This window comes from Archocentrus centrarchus, chromosome 15, assembly GCF_007364275.1.
Source record: "Archocentrus centrarchus isolate MPI-CPG fArcCen1 chromosome 15, fArcCen1, whole genome shotgun sequence".
NCBI lineage: Eukaryota > Metazoa > Chordata > Actinopteri > Cichliformes > Cichlidae > Archocentrus > Archocentrus centrarchus.
Genome location: NC_044360.1, coordinates 24,104,439 through 24,123,503, shown reverse-complemented (window position 1 = coordinate 24,123,503; position 19,065 = coordinate 24,104,439). Strand labels below are relative to the sequence as shown.

The 19,065-nt window shown below is 42.3% G+C and overlaps 1 protein-coding gene across 6 annotated transcripts in view; it reads right to left on the bottom strand.

Moving 5' to 3' along the window:
* ablim1a (actin binding LIM protein 1a) overlaps positions 1 to 19,065 on the bottom strand; it is a 30,896-nt gene that overhangs the window by 5,611 nt on the left and 6,220 nt on the right. For 2 of the 6 annotated variants that reach the window (XM_030748083.1, XM_030748084.1), the window contains exons 2-16: positions 12,294 to 12,431; positions 9,905 to 10,088; positions 9,501 to 9,610; positions 7,690 to 7,816; positions 7,471 to 7,564; positions 5,504 to 5,591; positions 4,759 to 4,823; positions 3,633 to 3,710; positions 3,260 to 3,418; positions 2,961 to 3,005; positions 2,776 to 2,811; positions 2,533 to 2,662; positions 1,887 to 2,006; positions 1,063 to 1,167; positions 700 to 747 (exon numbers count right to left, since the gene is read on the bottom strand). In XM_030748083.1, the coding sequence (XP_030603943.1) occupies positions 700 to 747; positions 1,063 to 1,167; positions 1,887 to 2,006; positions 2,533 to 2,662; positions 2,776 to 2,811; positions 2,961 to 3,005; positions 3,260 to 3,418; positions 3,633 to 3,710; positions 4,759 to 4,823; positions 5,504 to 5,591; positions 7,471 to 7,564; positions 7,690 to 7,816; positions 9,501 to 9,610; positions 9,905 to 10,088; positions 12,294 to 12,431 (1,527 nt within the window). The remainder of the gene's footprint in view (positions 1 to 699; positions 748 to 1,062; positions 1,168 to 1,886; positions 2,007 to 2,532; positions 2,663 to 2,775; positions 2,812 to 2,960; positions 3,006 to 3,259; positions 3,419 to 3,632; positions 3,711 to 4,758; positions 4,824 to 5,503; positions 5,592 to 7,470; positions 7,565 to 7,689; positions 7,817 to 9,500; positions 9,611 to 9,904; positions 10,089 to 12,293; positions 12,432 to 19,065) is intronic. The other 4 variants (XM_030748085.1, XM_030748087.1, XM_030748086.1 and 1 more) reach the window with 2 other exon arrangements.

Genomic DNA, 19,065 nt, shown 5'->3' with positions numbered 1-19,065 from the left:
CTGACAGTATCTCCCATTGTGAGTCTCTACATTTTAACCTGCCAGAGGTCTTACAGCAAATCTAAAGCGAGCCAGGAGACTTGCTTGTGGTACCAATGCCCTTGCTCTCGACTCCTGGAAAATGAAGAGTCGTTATCCTGTAAGTGTCACTGCTCAGCAAATGCTTCGTGTACAGGCCAAGTATATCACTACTATGACTTGTTAAGATGGACAAAGTGCAGTGTAAAACAAGCTGCAGGTCCGACATAAAAGGATCGGAGACAGACTTCAAACATTGCTTGTACACTGACACTGCGGGTGACTATGGTTAGATGAATACACAGTTTCAGCTGACTTCAGTAACATGTAACTACAGTAGGGCTTCCCAGCCTTTTCCAAATGAGGAACTCATTTAGTCATTCATCAATTTCCAAATTTATGAAACTATTGTTTGTTTTATTACAAAATTGATAGTCAAAACACTTTTGTCATAAAACTGCCAGTTTTGGACTGCAACTTCATGTTTTGTCAGTTTTAATTATTTTTAGCTTCATCTTCAGACTTGTGTGCCCACTTGGTAAGTATTTTTCACACAAATCATAACAGGCAACTAAAGGAGCCCCCCTGGCTGGGAATCACTGACACAAATGAATCATCAGAAAGAGAGAAATTACTTTAGTTTTTACTGCAAAAAGCATTATAGTATAACAGGAGAGGTACCGTGTTGCTTGTAGATGGGTGGTTTTCGATAGATGTTGCTCCCCTGATCTGAAAACAGACGTTTACAAAAGACATTTACAGAGTATACAGTACTTCGCTTATTAAAAAATGAAAACAAAAAATCTAATGTAAAAACAAACAACGATAAGTCATGATACACTGGGATTACACTGTGATACATTTCTATGTATTGTCAATTAAAAAAAGAGAGGGAAAAGCAAAACTGAAATGGAGACGAAAGAAAGAAAGAAAGAAAGAAAGAAAGAAAGAAAGAAAGAAAGAAAGAAAGAAAGAAAGAAAGAAAGAAAGAAAGAAAGAAAGAAAGAAGGGATGAGCAGTGACAGGGTGCGCTCCAGCTCCTACCTGGGAGGTGGAAATGTTTAGGGGTCTGACAGAGAGGCGGGGTGACCGGCCGGCTGTCGGGCCTGAGCGGGAGGGGAGAGCTCCGGCCACTCGGCGGGTCAGTGCCTCCAGTGAGAAGAACCAAGAACAGAACGTAAGCAGGGACACTTCAGGGGAACCACAGTTTGAACGGTGCAGCACACAGGGACCAGTGGGACCAGTTGAAGTCATTCTGAACGAATGGGGCGCATTCGCTTTGGTTTTGATATGTGCAATAAATGGGGCCGAACAAAAGCAGAGCAGCGGAGTTTCAAATCTGGAGATTAAGTGTTTGGGAGATGTGGTACGGGTAATGAAGTTTGATGTCTGTTAGCCTGTTATATAATATGAGTTCAGAGTTAATACCGCCCTGCATGCAGCAGCAAATTAACACCATAAAACTATAAAACCTTTCTTTTATCTCAGCCGCACAGTTTACTGGAGTCTGGAGACTCATTCTGACAGTGCAAAAAAAAAAAAAAAGGCATCCTTCCTTCTGCATACAGAAGAATTCGTTGGGATGTTGGATTTGGATTACTAATATCGCTCTAGTGCATGCAAAGCTGTAAAGCACAAACACAAAGCCTAACAGCTAGTTTTGCAAAGTTGAAGTCAAAGCAGAAGAGGAGCAGAGAGCATGTTAGCGGCTTGAAAGCATGGGTTTGACCGAAACATTCAGGCAAGAAATGTCGATGGATCCAGAATGACAGAGCGGGCATTGACGGGAAGTGGCTTCCCACGTGATGATGGAGATGATGTGTTGCCTTGGTGGGGAGTAGCAGAAAAGAGTGGAGTGGGGCCCTTACCTTGGCTATGGGGGAGGAAGTGGTGTCTGAAAGGGGAGGTGGGGCGGGAGTCACTATTTCTGGAGCCCACACTGTTACTGCACAGGGAGGAGCAGAGCTTCTGCATGCCTGTCAGAGCCTCTGCCAGGTGGGAGGAAGAGTGTGGGAGGGAGGGACAAAAACCCCAGTACCGGGCAACAGAAATGGACAGTATGGGGAGGAGATATAAGGTGAGACATTGCAGGGGGGGGGGGGATACGGAAGATACAAAGGGGGTCAAATGTTGAAAAGAAGAAATAAAAGACACCCAAAGTGAGAAGTAAGGAGTATTCAAGATGAAGATTTTTACACTTTCAAAGCAGAGTTTTATGGAAAGAAAAGCAACCTAAAGTTGTGCAAAATTGACTTGAAGGTTATTACTCTGCAAATGATGGGATTGTCCATCATGTAAATAAAAGCACAGCAAAATATACAGTAACCTCGAGTCAATTTTGGTTAAGTTCAAGATCAGAGGGAGGGAAATGCAAACTGTTAACTCCCATCTACCTGACTATCAGAGTTTCTGGATCCACCTTATGAAAGCCCTGAAATCACTGACGATGTCTTACCACACTAATGCACACACACAGACACACACACACACAAACTGGTATTTTTAAGCATCTACCTGGCCGGTGAAAATGCTGCGGCGACCGCGACAACGTGGGGGTGTAACCGTGGCGATTATAAACTGGTGATCCTATGGAGCCCTGACTGGTGGACCTTTGAAGGATGCGTTCCCGCCTGTCGTAAGAACCCTGCCAACACAACCGAGGGATTACACAACCTGCTGAAGAATGAGAACACGCTACACTGAACAGCATTTTCTGTACATCACCTATACCAGGACACTGAGTTTGAATTTGCTCACCTCACCAGATGGGGTTGGCGACATGTTTCTTGAGGACTACAAAAAAAAAAAAATCAAACAAGTCTGAATTATGACTTTGATTTCCACAAGACCATTAAAAGAAAAGCCAAATGAGCTGGGAGGGTGTATTTAAAATATTTTGTATCTTTAATGAAAGCGACTCCCTTTTCAGGCGTGCATCTCACCTTGTCATCCGGCAAGGGGGAACGTTCCCTCCTGGCAGTGTGGAGCTGTGAAGGACCCAGAAGTTCAGTGAGGCAAGAGATCATTTTTTTACAGAGCAAAAAAAAAAAGTCACAAAATCAGTAAAATCAGGGTCCTTTGTGTTTATTGCATCTTCTTTTCTTTTTTTGTTGCATAAGAAAAATTCCCTCCAGAGGAAAACAGACTCGTTTGAGTTTTATTTACGTCATTTCGGTTTTATTCATGCACACAGCGACAGTGTGCATGCAGGAAAAGAAGCACGCAGTCTGTGTGTGTTTACCTCTCCCACACTCTCTCGTCTCTCCTCTCTCTCATCCAGGGAGGTGGTGTACATGGGTTCATAAGTAATAAGATCAGGGCGCTCGATGTCATAAATGGCCTTGACTTTTGGAATGGCAGCTAGGTCTCTGTAATCAAGGATCTCATTGTCTACTTTTGCCTAGGGAGACAAATAAAGACAAACATGCGCACATACACAAGAGTAAAGGGAGATTACTACTGTAGAAAATACTATTGCTGTGCAAGGTGCAGCTGTGAAAAAGCAGTTATGCTAAAAAAAAGGGGGGGGGGGGTGTAGTAAGGGTAATAAAATTGGCAGTATTAACACAGTCTATCGAGGCATTTCCTGCAGCTCTCTTTGTGACATTTCTTACATAGATAGTGTGACCCGGTGAGCCAGGTATGCTTGAACCAGGTCTGGAACAAATACTCTCAGATGACGACCTCGTCGGCTATAAAAAAAAAGAAAAAAGAAGAAGACATATGTGGCTGTTAGTTACAGCAATACTTGCCATGGCAGTTAGTCTGCCAGGATCCACAGCCCACTGCCATCTGTATATTAGCCAGGGTCATTACCCAAAACACTCTAACAGTACACCGTTTATACCGTATGAGCGATGAGAGGGAACAGCAACCCCTGTATTTACGTTTCATGAATTATATGAAGTACTTTGAAATACTAGCATGTTATCTCATGATTAGGTCATTCATTTGCAAATTTGCAAAGTGAATGAGTGCTTTAGTGCTGTGATTTGATGTTCTTAAGGACCTCATGCCTGCTTATGGGAAATGAACTGTCTGAATGGCAGCAGCAGGTCTGCATGTGGCATAACTGAAGCTTGTCGCCGAATGGGTAAATGTTGATTTTAGAAAAGCCCAATCAGTCATCTGTGACAGGTTGTCTACTCTTTTAAGCATATGCACTTCTTTGTCTCGTGCGCCATATCGACATGAGCCGCGTTCAAAGACAGGACTGAATGGCTCTGTATGACACACAGAGAGTGCACTGCAGGCTGTCTCCAGCAGATGGCAGCATACAGTGCGTTTTGTCCTTATATACATGGTGGAACACAGGATGATGCCATCTCACAGCCAATAGCGAAATACAGTACCTGCCTTTCTGTTTTTTGGAGGAATAAGAGGGACGGAGGCATTAGCTGTGGAGGAAGGGAGAGGGGGGGGATTCACAGGATATCACACAGGGGTCGTACCTTCGCTGCCCGACTCACAGTTCACACACACACATCAAGGTGAACGTGCACGCATGTAAATATGCACATGAACAAATATTTATATATATACACACACACACACACACATACATGCAAAGGCAGACACACACACACACACGCCTCAATAGGCAAATTATTTTATAGCACACTAAGTTAAAGTTTAACAGCAAGCGAGTGATAACAGTATGTCTAGTTAAATATTCAAAATTACATTTTTTCCGATAAAACATTTCCGTGAAATATGGAAAAAATGGTCTGATATTCCTACCCGCTCCCTGTGCCTTTCCTCTGTTCTCATTGTGTTCTTGCAGCCAGGATGCCACACCGTTGACCCTGTGCATGGAGGCACAGAGAGAATGCATTTAAGATAAAATAATGAAATATATAGCTGCGATTTTATTTATAAAGGCTGCTCATGCTCTAGATATTTGAGTAGATGGGATATCCAGCAACTTTCTTTTCAGTTTTCCACCAAACACTATGGATTTTAAGATACATTCTCTGTTTTTTTTTCTTTGTAATCAATTATTAATGTTGTAACTGTCTGGAGCGTTTGTGATTTGCCCCTTTTGGATCGATTCTAGAGTAAAGACTTCATCCTGCTGAGAGGATGCCTGAGGAACGCTCCCAGAGCTACATAAATGAAAACCTACATAAGTAAGAAGAAATGAAGTTTAAAAGAGGATACTGAATGGTCTGAGAAAAGAAGAGATGCCAATCATTTCTTTTGCCCTCCACAATCAACAAATCTCAACATATTTTGACACCAACATCTAAAAGATTTTGGAGTGATGTGTTTTTTAAAAAAATTTAATTCTCTACTTCCTAAAGCTCTTCACTCCCTTATGGCTCTAGCAGTTAAATAATAGCCCATTTCATAACCCTAAGCTTTACTCAACCCAAAGAGGAGTGTGCAGTTTATCAATGTCAGTCAAAAAAAAAAAAAAAAGCAAGAGAAGAAAAAAGGAACAAAGTTTTCATGAGGCAGCAACAATACACGTAGATCCGCTCACCTTGCAGATACATCTCTTCTCCTTCTGTGAACATCTGATTGCACCTGCTGCATCTCGCACAGCTGGGGTGATAGTGCTTATCTCCTGCCTGAGAAAAAAAAAAAAACACAAAACAGACTTGCCATCACAGGAAAATGAAGATGAATGAAGCCAGCAGCAAAGCAGGTGAAGCTGAGCTATGATTTCCAGGCGAGAAACCTCGTGCCCCACCTGCTCTCAGCTACATCTGCTTTGCTCAAACACCCGTGTTAGGAAAGAGGTCGTTTCATCAGAGCCAGTGTGCCAGTAGCTTCCTTCCTAAAGGATTACTTCACGTGCAAATGGCCAGCAGTGGCTGAACAAGTTTCCCTAAAAATGCTGTTCAGCATCTTTCAAATTTTCCTCAGTAGTTCACGGAGTCAAGAAAGGATCTGTGTGACTATACCGCACTGCATATTGTGATATTATTTGATGTATTCCAGTCAAAGATCTTACTATAAAAAAAATAATATGACGGTTCAAAAGGAATATGGTTCAAAATGACACAGTCGACCTGCTTTCAAATATTTGAGTGTTCGGCTCTGTGCTACCCTTTCATAATGTAACCCAATAAAATGATCTGACAGCTAGAGAGCTCAAATTTCCGTCTATACTGGTGTACCACTTTGCATGCAAAGTGTTCTATTAAAAAGCTCAGGCAACCTTGACCACGGGTGATAAATATCCAAATGAAATTTCGCCTGCTGTATAACAACCCTCAGTAACAGGCAAGTGGCCACTCGAAGATATGACACCGCCAACTAATATTTGCATTTTACTGCATGAGAAAAATGACTACAGAGGAAACTGAACAGCGCCTTCTACCCAGCACTCTGCCAAACTAAATTCCCTTTTAGCGATAATAAAAGTACTTCTGCTACATGTGCAGTGTACCATTACAGACATTCCCTATTTCTCTCTATCTCTAACAGCAGCATTAATGACCCCTACATTAATAAGCCATTCACACTGCACTCCCACAGGAACAGACTATAAGCAACCTGCTGATGGCTTTACAGTATTTGGCCTGGGTCTTGGGTCAGTGATTAGGCTTTCAGACTTTGGCTTTGGCTACACTGATCCACTGGCAGCGGCTCAGGGATGAGACCCAGCAGCCTTTTCCTATTGTCATAAAGGCCTGCCTTAGTGTTGGATTACTGTAAGCCTGGCTGGCTAACAGTGACATTTTCATACCATTAAATAACACATAACTCAGTGTCTGACTGGATCACTGTTTCCAGAAAAAGCAGGCTTGCACATGTTGGTGATCCTCGTGAACAGATACAGTGTAAAGGACATAAGCATTTTTTTAAGTGCCTAGATAATGGTAACAATGCCTAAACTGTGTTTCATAACAGCTGCATTACATTCAGTATTAATGAATACTGATCACCTTTTAAATGTCTTATATAATATTTATGTAATTTGCGGCTAAGCACGCTTGTATGAATGTGTATTTAGGCAGAGTTGGGGAGACCTAAAATCTGCTAAGAATTAATCTTTTAGTTGAACACGGTCATGTCAAGAGTCCTGTTTGGCTCGATGCGCAGCAGATTACACCAGAGATTATCAAACTACATTTCACAATTCTGCTCCGTGCAACATCCTCTGTATGTCTCTGTATGCGAAGCATAAGGCAGCTCAAACAGTCAAGTAGTAAAACGTGCTTTAAAAACATCAAAATACAAATAATGCAAACAATCTAAACTTTAGGTGTGCTTTCACAAATGTATATGCTGTAATTATAATTAAAAGTAATTCAAATTCAAGTTATTTAAGTGTTTGACCCCTTAAAATTCCCTCAAACTTACCTAGGGCAGGTTCACAGGGAGCTCAGTGTTTGCAGAGATCTGTTATGAATCCCACATCAGCCACACAGACAGACATCTGAGTGCACTAAGAGGCGGATCAGTACTAGTTAAATGTGATATGCATGTGTGTGTCTTTACCTCTAGCACCTTCCCTGTGATGAACTGATGGCATGCCTCACACTGAACTCCAAAATGGGTCTGGTAGTCTTTCTCACAGTAGGGGGCGCCATCCCTGTGAGGAGAGAGAGAGAGAGAGACGTGGAAGCTTGACAGTGAAATATTACACAGTGCGTGAACCCTGTGCAGGCCTAAATTCAACCAAGCAGCCTATAATCACAGCAGATATGTGCTCCTTACTTGCTGATGTACTCCCCGGTCAGCACTTTGCTGCAGGCTTTACACTTAAAGCAGCCCAGATGCCACTGCTTGTCCAAAGCAAGTAGAGCCTGCCCGTTCTTAATGTCTCGCCCACATCCTGCGCAATCTATGAAAGCAAAGTGAACAAGAGTTAAGAGTGCGAGGAAAACATTTAAATAGTGTTGTTTTAAGATTTGTTTAAAATAAAAACACAACCTTTACATACTGAGACTGAGCTATCTTGTCACTTCTGACCCAAGACACTAGATGGTGATAGAGTGCAACCAGCAATGTTCTGACAGCTGCCGCTTTCTATCATCCACTTCTCTCCTATCAGGGCTCTAAAAGCTCCATCCATAAGCAAGTAAGATCCTGAGGCTCTAAAAGTGTAAGTGGTTGGTTTCTAAATGAATCTTCTTGTCATCTCTTCTTTAATGAATAGAGGATGAAAGCAACACAGAGCCAGCCTCAACCACGGGGGACGATAACTATGTGAGGCATAACAAGGTTGGGGTGATGACGTGAGCAGAATCAGCATGCCTTATTTATAGGTGACCTTGTCTAAAAGCTCTTGAAACACCAACAGAGACACCAGTGGGGGATGAGAGAGGGAGAGAGAGGCAGAGAGAAAGAGCAGGAAGAGGAAGAGAGGGAAGAGAAAGACGGAGGATGAGAGGAGCCAGAAGAGGAGGGGTTTGAGGCCCACACATTCCAGATGAAATGCACGGCCATGGATTATTTAGCAAGACCTGTCCTTAGTGTTATATATAAAGGAGCACTGCTGGTCGGCACACGAGGCTGGGAGTGGTGGAGGATCTCCCTGAATGGCACACCTCCATTATTTTTACTTCAAGTGTAATGAGGTTGTGAGGGAACTCCTGGACTGTCACGTGTAAAGAATCCATTTTTACACCTGCTAGGATTCAGCTTTACTCTTTACTTTCTGCTTTAATAGACAGTTTGGCATGTAGGGAAATCCACTATTATTACAAGAGTTTAATTAGAAAGACCTCTGCTAATTCTTGAAAACAAAACAAATAACTGCCAAATATCAGACTATTAGTTTACGTAGCTTTAATGTTGGAAATGGTGATGTCCAAAGCATATATTGGGAATCTCTAGATTCATTAAGAAGAATCATTTAAAAGAGTTGTTTAATCACAGAGTGCTTGACCAGAGCTGACCCCACTCACTAAACTACACAGCCCGGAGGTATATATTCCACAATGATGGTGCATTTGCCATTGGATCCGTTCCACTGTGGGCATTCACTCACACTCAAATGAACTGAGAGATGGACAAACTGACAAACACTATTTACAAAAGCCATTACTGCTTCATGTGACTTTTCAAACCCAAGCCCATTTTTTTAATTGGAAATTATGTTCATATGAACAGATATGATTATAAAATCTGTGGGTACAAAGTTTAAGAGGGTGGAATAAATAACCACACCAACAGGCATAATTTCATGTTTATTAGAGATTTTCTCATTGAACTGATTTTAAATTAATGCTAATAATGTGTGGGCTAGATGACTGATATGGACCTGAAAATTATTCTTCACAGCCAAAATATTACCACTAAAATGACTGGTCAACAGCTACATTAAATGTCACACATGAATCATACCTGGAGGCTACAAATTTTCCAGGCTTTTCAGTTCTCTGAAACGAAATACCTTGCAATATTTCACTTTCAGTTTGCGCGTAAACTCCCCAGTCTCGTGTGGAAGCCAAACTAGCATTGTGTGAAGGTTAATTCCTTCCTGTACATTAGATCTGTTTGTGTATTAGACAATGGCTACTTACTGCTGGAGCCCAGGATGTCCTTCGGTCCTGGAGACATGGGCTCCACACAGTACTGACACAGGCAGTCCTTCCCGTTAAATGTCACCCTGTCCCCAGCGGGAAACGGTCGTCTGGAAGCGGAGTGACATCAACAACCAGTCAACAAAGCTGTGGCCCCATGGTAAATGTAAGAGTTTATTAGCTGTGGCTTGCAGGTTGTTTGATGGGGCCGAAGATGACAGCGCCTGATGATGCGGATGTGTGTCAACACTGTCAGCCCGAGGAGCTCATTCAGTCAAATGACGTGGATGTGGCACAGAGCATGCTACTGTACACCGTCTACTGGAATTAATCCCACTCTTAACTTTGTTTGCCCGTAACAATCAATCCGTGCAATAAAACAGTAACAACAGTGGATGTCTTACTTGCAGATGGTGCAGACGAAGCAGGCAGGGTGGTAGGTCTTGCCCAGTGCAGTAACCACTTCTCCCTCAACAAAGTCCCCACAGCCATTGCAGCGGGTACCGTGCATGCGTTGGTAGTCCAGCGTGCACAAATACTCTCCATTTTTCATGAAGAAGCCCCCCTGGGCAAGGTCACAGCCACACACTGTAGAAGACATACACTTGGTGAGTGAGTCAGGTCATTTAATGCTCTTAAGCGTTCAACCATCAAGCCTCCCAACTTGTCCATGGCTCAGTGGCTTTCTTAAGAATTGCTAGTGTAGAGTGCGTGAAATGGATGATGACTGGAAAATCTCTGAACAACACATTTTAATGGGTCTGTGTGTACAACGGGAAGCAGACGGTAAAATCAGCAGTGTTCAAAGTCAGGCAATAATAATAATAATAATAAAAAAGAACCTGAAGCAGCATTACATTTAGAGTTTATGTCTATCAATCAACAATACTACTACAATGTTTTTTTTTTCACTTTAAAGGTTCACTGTTTAACGCAACAACAAGTGGGGCAATTGTCTAGCCCAGGAAATAGCTTTGATCTGTTTTGGTAGATAACTTGCTCAAAATCTTTGGTACCGCACTGCTAGCCCCCAACAAGCTTCCTTCTATTCAAATGTGACCTTGTCATCTACACAAACATCAAAGACCGACAAGGCAGAAATACTAATTCAGGAACAACTGAGATATTTTAGTGTTTGTGTGACAAATTAAATTATGTTTTACAACGAAACATTTGTATGACTGACTGTAGTGGAGAAAATATGAAATTCAAATTGACTTAAAAGATCACGTGTAGAATAAAACAAATCTAGGCATGTTTGCAGCTATATACTCTGTACACTACAGCATGTACTTATCTTCCAATTATTATACCGATATAGTACTCATGTATTAAAGAACATCATCCAGATTTTACTTTAGGAACTTCAAATTTACATTTTACATTATTAAAAAGAAAACGTTTGTCCATACAGTGTATTTCAGCCCCCACAACGATCACTTGCTCTGTACAGTTCACCATTTTAGTGCTAAAGGGAGAGCCTACAAATTTAATAGCCTTTCTGAAATGCCAGAGCTAAGAGGGAAAATATTTTGATTTTTGAGATAACTGCACCTAATCATTCTTACGCAATGGGCCACGCTAAATCCTGGGGATGAATGGGAGCGGGTGAGGGACAGAATCTGATTTAATTGCATTAGGACTCAGACATGATGAGATTAGCTTGTAAACTAACTGAGTCAATAGGAAAACCAGCAGCAGTGGAGATTTGATGTCCAGCCTTCCTGGCTTTTCAAAAGACGCGTGCCATTACATAAACTGCCCTTTCGGAACCTTAACGGGGTCGACTTATGAAATTGAAATGAAAATAACTGCAGGGAAGCAGAAAGGTTTGTGCATTTAATGAAATTAAACAAGTACACAAAAAGAGGCTATTTGGGATCCATCTGCCAAGGCATCTCTGAGCGTCAGAGCTGAGGATTACGAGTAGTCAGTTTGGAGACCGATAAAAGCATACATCCAATTAAAGCAAGGACCAGGATACTCAGTCTATTGGCTACTAAAGCTGTCCTAGAGTCTACTTTGGCAACCCTCTTATCATCCTTATCACGCTTGCGTATGTAAGTACTAAACATGTAGGTACTAATCTCACCATTTTGCTCGCGTTATTCTAGGCCCTTGGTAAACTAAGCTAACTCTTAACAGCGCTCCAGTCTCGGATTAATCAAAAAGGTTTTAGCAGGGCAAGACCTGGGCTGGCCCATGGTGAGATGGGTCGGGCGACTACAGAAATCTATCAGTAATAAAGCTTAATGAAAAATGATTTGCACCGGCTCTTGTCATAGCGGTCAGGATGGTCCTTTAATTGAAGAATGCAGGTCAGAGAAGTGAAGACGAGTCACGCCTAGTCAGAGGGACATGAAAAGGACACTGTGGCGTTGAGCTTGTGTACTTAACTTTGTATGGATGGGATGCACTTTAGGACAGTCAAGGGAGAAAGAGCAAATTGTTGACTTGCACTATCGTGCTTCATAAGTAACAAACAGCAAGGAGGAAAATGCTGCTTAACAAAAAATAAATAAATAAAAAAAAAATCAAACCTCTGTTTATTAAGCAGCATGTACTGAATGAAAGCCAGACAGTGTCCTACTATTGTGACAGGATCAAATTAGTGGAGAATTTTAAAACTTCACACTTTGGCTGCCAATTTTCACATACCGTAACTCCCACATTTATCTTCTCCGTTTTAGTCTTAGTGGTATGAAGGATCATTTTAAAATTGTAAACACATTACTTATTTACTAAAGATCACCTCTTTACTGGGATTCCTGCGCACTTGATTGTATACTGTACCTTTACAGGTGAAGCACTTGAGGTGAAAGTGCTTGTTCTGCACCCGGAGCACCTCGCCCTTGCATGGCTGCCCACACTTGTAGCACTGAATCAGGGGCTTCTCTGTAGAGTGGTGGTGTGTGTCCTGCGCATGAGCCACTGCAAGAGAAGACACATTAATGTTACTACTGAGGTGTAACGCCGGTGAGTCACGGCGGTCGCTGGATGTGGTAGTCAGTCCAGTTTTTTGTGACATTTCTTATGGGAACATCAGCATGCTCCGCACAAAGACCCGAATCTGCAACATCACACAAACACCAGAGATGAAGAACAAGCGCTCGGAGCCTGTCAGGCTAAAAAGAAAAGAAAAAGAATGACATTGAACAGGGCAGCAGAACTTTGGGTTCTCGGCCAGAGAGACTCTCTGGAGAGCATCAGTCTAAATATAGTCTGTCTCCATCAGTCGAGGATGGACAGTCAGAATGCTGAGGGAAGCAGGGCTAGGTAAATAGAGCACTAAAAGGGTATCGATAAAGACTGTTTCACCACTGAGTTTAATGTACTTTCATCCTCAAAGGAAAATATAATTTAGAGTTATGGGTCATTTACTGTCTTATCTATTCTCGTCCCAATAATCATTTGACTCGTTTTGATTTATAAGCTCTAGTAAACTAGAGTCCATCCTACAATGGGGTCACACTAGCTGCAATGCCAATGACTTCTGAGACATATCAGCCTTCATTTAGATCAGAGCAACACACCTATAACAATTTCTGACAGCATCTTTCCTGTTTGTGACCTTTTTGCACAAAATCTGTGAACAAACTGGCAGACTGAAAATGACCAGCTACAGGTCTGCAGGATCACGTTTTGGAATGAAAACACACACATGTGCATAGACTAACAAAAGAGAAGAGGCATCATGTTTGTTGCGACTGAATAAATCATTCTGCAGAAGCCGTGAATGAATCGAACAATAGCAGGAAGCAAATAACAGCTTCATAAGGCAGAAACATTTCCAGCTACAGTGACGGTGGTGGAGGAGAGCAAGTCAAGGCATTTATAGGTACTTCCTATGGGAACCACGAATCTCTATACCAACATCCAAAGCAGTGTAACAAATAGATGTTCAGATATTTTAATGTGAACCAAAGTACTGCAACCATAGACTCGTAATACTACCCTTAAAACCAACCAAGTGTCGCTAACATGGCCATACATGACATAAACTAGCTAAATTTTGATGGCAAAACTTCCTTATTGTTCTGGCTTCACAAGTTACCATAAATCTCAATGTGATTAAAGATTTAGACGTCACTTTCTCAGTGTGAGGTATTTTAACAATCGTTATAATTACATAAGGCTAGGCTATTATCGGCCTGCTTTATCTCTGCAAGCAGCCCTGGTATTATCTTTAGATCCATGATATATCAGCATGTGGCCCTCCTCACTGAACACTTAGAGCATCCATCTTAAAGAAAGACGTTAATCCTCTGCTGCTGTACGGAACGTAAATACCGCTGCAGTGCCACACTGCACACAGCTTATCAGCTGTTTGAAACCAGCAGATTATTTGACAGTCAGGAGCTTTAACTAGCAAGGAGGCTTTTGCTTTTCACCCTTTTATTTCTTCTTTCTGCCTCTTGTTCCCACACAAACATGCACCGTCACGCTGAGAATACACATGAAAGGATCTCTGCTCTTTCTGCTCTGCAGTGAATCATTAGTCTGCAAGGCTAAAATAAGACGCCACCAAAGGCACCGAAATAGCATCATGAACAATCGATGGACTACCAAAGAAAGACATTACTCTGGACTATTGATGATTCGGCCTGCCTTGTGTCCCACTTCTTGCATTTTCTGTGATTAAGGATGGCTTGATTGGAGCTTTTTAAGAGGTGCTTCAGATATGTTCTTTGATTCAAAGTGGACTAAAATGTCCTGTGGTAATTCTTATAAGCAAACAAAACATTAGTGTATTTACAATCTGAAATAGAAAAGTACTGCATGGATGTGAGATAACAGAGAAAAGAAGGTGGTTATGGGGGGAGGATCTTTCGCCTTGGTGTTTCTGATGTGATTACACTCAGCAGGACAATGAGTCATCTCTGGGTGAACCAGACTACTGTGACAGCAAACGGAGTCCCAGCAGCTCTGTATGTGGCATTGCACCTTGATGGAAAAACAGAGGCCATCTGGGTAACTGCACTCTGGAAAAATAACCAATCCGATAAGTCATTCTCACGAACATGCTGGAACAACTTAAAGGCCAGTTGCATTTGCTATATCTATTTTTTTTTTTGTTTGTTTTTTGTTTTTGGTAGTTCTATCAGTAATGATAATACTATACTCATCAAGGTAACAGATGAGGGGGAACTTTTGCCGGCTGATCCGGCCAACTTGGATACATATTGACAAATTAATTAACTACAAAGAAACAAAACCAACCATTCAATGGTTACTTAAACTTTAACATGAATCAAAATAACAAATAATACTGAATCAAATAAAACACACACACACACACACACACACACACACACACACACACACACACACACACACACACACACACACACACACACACACAAACTTAAAGCCATTAGCACTTCCTCTGTTTGGGAATGCTGCATTCCAAGGCCCATCTTTTGTTTATTTGACACAGATGACCTCAGCAGGCGGAAGCTGCTCATGTGCAATGTGTATCAAAAATGAAGACAAGAAATTGTGTTGTGTAAAGTGGTGATACGTGAGGTTGCTGACTGTACAGCTGTGGGGCTGAACATTGAGCTGGCAAAGTAGGTTTCATTCTTTTAAGTAAAACTTTAATAATGTTGCAATAAGACAAAATAGTATATCAGTGAGATGAAATATGATTTGAGAAAGGCTTAACCTTTGAAATTTGATTCATTAAAAACTTAGGAGAGGCTCAGCAAGCTGTGAACACAGAAATGCCATACAAACAATCAGCCTTCTTGGCAACAGTAGCATGTTCTGGATAATTAGGGACTCAATACCAGAAAACTGTGTTTGATTAACTCTTTTTTTATAAGGGCCCATGGCCCAGTAGTTAATTTGTAACACATTAATGATTGCTTTATTTCCACTCCTTAGCCCAGCTTTGTTAAAGGTGCCTTTAAACAAAAGGCAGTATTCACACACTTTGCAATAAGTTAACCCATTGCTAGCACTGGTAAGCTGGCTAAGACCACCCAAAGTGGAAATAAGTTCATTTTGGAGAATCCCCTTTTGTTAGCACACCCACATCCCCAACATCAAGCCTCATTAGCAAGCTCCCCTGTCCTAAAGCCTGCCTAATAAACAGACCGTGATGTCCCAAACCCGCCATCAAGCTCCCAGCAGGACAGCAGAAACTTCTAATGATAAGGCCAATGACTACATTCAAATCATTGAATTTCAAGCAACTTCATTTCAAACTGTTATACAAGTAATAAGTTATTGTATGTGTGACTGCCCTTCATGGTGGGCTTGATGGTCAGCACAGTGGTGGGGCCTTTCTGTGTCTGCATGGGTTTACTCCAGGCTTCCTTCCACAGTCCAAAGACATTCACATTAGGCTAATTGGTGATTATTAATTGCTTCAAGTGTATAGAATAGTGTTCTATGAATGCGCGGTAAAAATGTGACTTGTAAAAGGCTTTGAGTACGACTAAAATAGCACTATAAAAATGCAAGTACATTACATCACTGGATTGGGATTAATGTTTCCGACGACAAAGGTGCAATATTATATTTCCTCTTACTTCCACCAACTCCAAAGGGAAATAACACATGTGGCTCTTAAACTGTTATACTCTGGCATTTGAGGTTGTACTTGAGCTTACGAATAGCAATAATTATCTCTGCGGAGTTGTTAATACAAGTTAGACCATTCACATTACCCAGTCATTTAACCAGCGTGGTGATAAAAATATTCATCAGAGCAGCTTTAAAGTACATATTTTGATTTGATGCCAGCTTCTATTTTTAACGTTTCACAGTGTTGCGTTGTCAGCGGTAGACATCCCAGCATGGAAAAGTCAACACTGCTAACGTCATAACAGGTTGACAGAAATCCAAGACAGATGTTTGAATCCCATGCACAGAGGAGTTAAACGCTGAGGTTTGGATGGGAATCCATAAGCGCTGTGTTTTTCCAACTTTGCCCCGCCTCTGCTCCACTCTGTGAAGTGCTGCCTTTGCCTGAGCAGTGGCTGCACAGAGGCGGTTTGGGAAAATGAAGCCGAGACGGCTACTCTACATGGTATTTCATGAAAACTGAAGAAGCCTGCACAGCAAGGGCTGTTAAATTATATGAAATGATTCAAGATTGGCTCATTTACAGGATTTGTCTTGACATAAAACCCCTCACTGGGGAGTTCTTTCAAACAGTAGCAGGCCTCTATACAGTCATGACTCCAAGTCTATAAAAAGATGACTTCAAGCAATTTTACTTCAATATCTTGGATTTGCAACAGATCCGATATTGAGTCTTAAGAGGCTCTTGTGAGAGCAGCAGAATGGAGCTTGGTTTGCTGGAATATATATTATATAATGCTATAAATAAGTAAGTATGCGGTACATGAAGCAACCTCAGCACAGAGCAACTTACTGTGAAATATACAGTAGTACAATTTTTCCGACTGCTGATCACATTCCTCATTCTGGGCTGGATGCGTTGGCTGTGCTGACAGGGTGATCTGTCCTGCCTCATCACCACTGGATGAAGTGACTGATATGAGCCTAAACACACAATGAACACTTGCGTGCGCACACACACACACACACACACACACACACACACACACACACACACACACACACACACACACACACACACACACACACACACACACAAACGCACACAGTAGAAAGGGAACAATAACCAGCAGAGCATCCCAAAGCCAGGCCCAGAGAAAAGGGGGCTGCTCTCTCTCCATATTCAACCCACCCCCAACCCATTTAAGCTAAGTCTAGCTGCGTTGGCAATAATAAAGCCTGAAGATTATACTCAGGAGGGAAGTGAGAAAGGTCCTTGCGAATCCCCCGCAGGACAGATTTCTCTCTAACATGTGCCCCAGCCTCACTGGTAAATAACAATGGAGTGGGGCTGGTGACAGAGAGTGCAGGATTTGCTGAAGAAGCTTCAGACTTTGTTGCCTTCATTTCCTGCCACAGACCCCGAGGTATGCAAAACCATAGTAGAACTTTGGAAATGCGCTGGGAAAGGGGGAATTGAATTAAACAATAGATGAGAGAGCGAGATGAAAAGATCTAATAGAATATTCAGTCGCTCCCTCTCCCTTTGTTACTGTAAGACTCACAGACACAAGAGTTTCCAGTAGAGAGAAACGGCAGCCGTAAGGGAAACTGCACGCGTGTTTGTAGAGTATCATGTGCTAGACAGAGGGACACATGAAGACAGGAGCAAAGGCAGTTATCTCCGCTCTTTGTGTCCATTGCAACACTCGAGTCCCCAGATCTTCATAGGCAACAAACACACACACACCCCCACCCCCCAACTCCCACAAGTACAACCAGTTTGGGATGGAATATTCCAGGGGGGTCTGACCCAAGATTAACATCAAAGACGCAAAATATGCCAATGTGCGGTTGGACGTGTGTCTGTTTGGGGGAAGGGCATGCGGGGGCTCTTTATCACCCAGACATAACAAGGAGCTCTTAACCCTCCCCTCCATGAATATGTATGGCAGTATCCACCACCTCCACATCCCTCTGCCCCACCACCAGCACCCCAGACAAAGCACTTCAAACGCGGGGCACAAATTGCAGGGGGGAGTCCTATGGGCCTCCACCAGCCCCCCCTAAACCTGAAATAACTAATCCTCGGGGACCTGAGCTTGAAATAATGATGTGCTCTCAATGGTTGAACGCCACAGTGCGGATCATTTGTTGTTGAGCAGGTACACAATAATAATAGAGAGAGACTTTGAGTGCAGTTACTTATCTGAGAGGAGACAATGGAGCTTTATAAACTTCAGAGTTCATCATGCTCTGATGGTGGCCTTGGGTCTTTCCCTCTGAATGACAGCCCATGAAGGCCCCACACTCCTGTCATGTTTCCTGTGATAATCAAACTGATTGATGCCTGACAGGGAGGATGTTTGTTGAATGTATGGCTACAGTCTGCATTCTTTCATGTGAGTCTCACGTCGCTCGTGTTGTTTTAGCGTGTATATTTCAGGTCAGTGACCGTCTGTTCCTGGCTGACCACTTATCTCATCTGTATATTCTAGACTCGTGTGCCAGCTGTACAAACAGTGAGTATCTATGAGAGTGGGTGCTGCACTGATGTCTGCGAAAGGGTTTAGCTCCTCTTTCATGGGCTAGACACTGGCAAGCTTCAAAGATGAGGCACCACTGCAGTTGTCTGCAGCAGCAGCACTCTGCAAAATCACTGGAGGCAGCCACAAAGGCACATGACATTAGACTTTGTCAAAAGAAAATCTGCACACTGTGAAAGAAAGAGCTGTGGGAGCCGGTGCTTCATGAGCCAGGTGACATACATGTGATGATGGTTATCTGTGGCTCAGGTAAGTCGGGCTTCTAATGCAATTTAACACAGGGAGCACGAGAATGAGCATAAAAGAGTCAGCTAAGCCTACAAATGTACACAAATCTCAGGCTCAAGATCAGGCTACGTAAGGTACACATGGACCCAATAAATTACAAACTATTTCAAGTATATTTTTGGCTTTGAAAATAGGGCAGCCGCCTGCAAGCAGACAAAACGCTAACACTGCAATCCCTTGATTATGATTCATCATTCTGA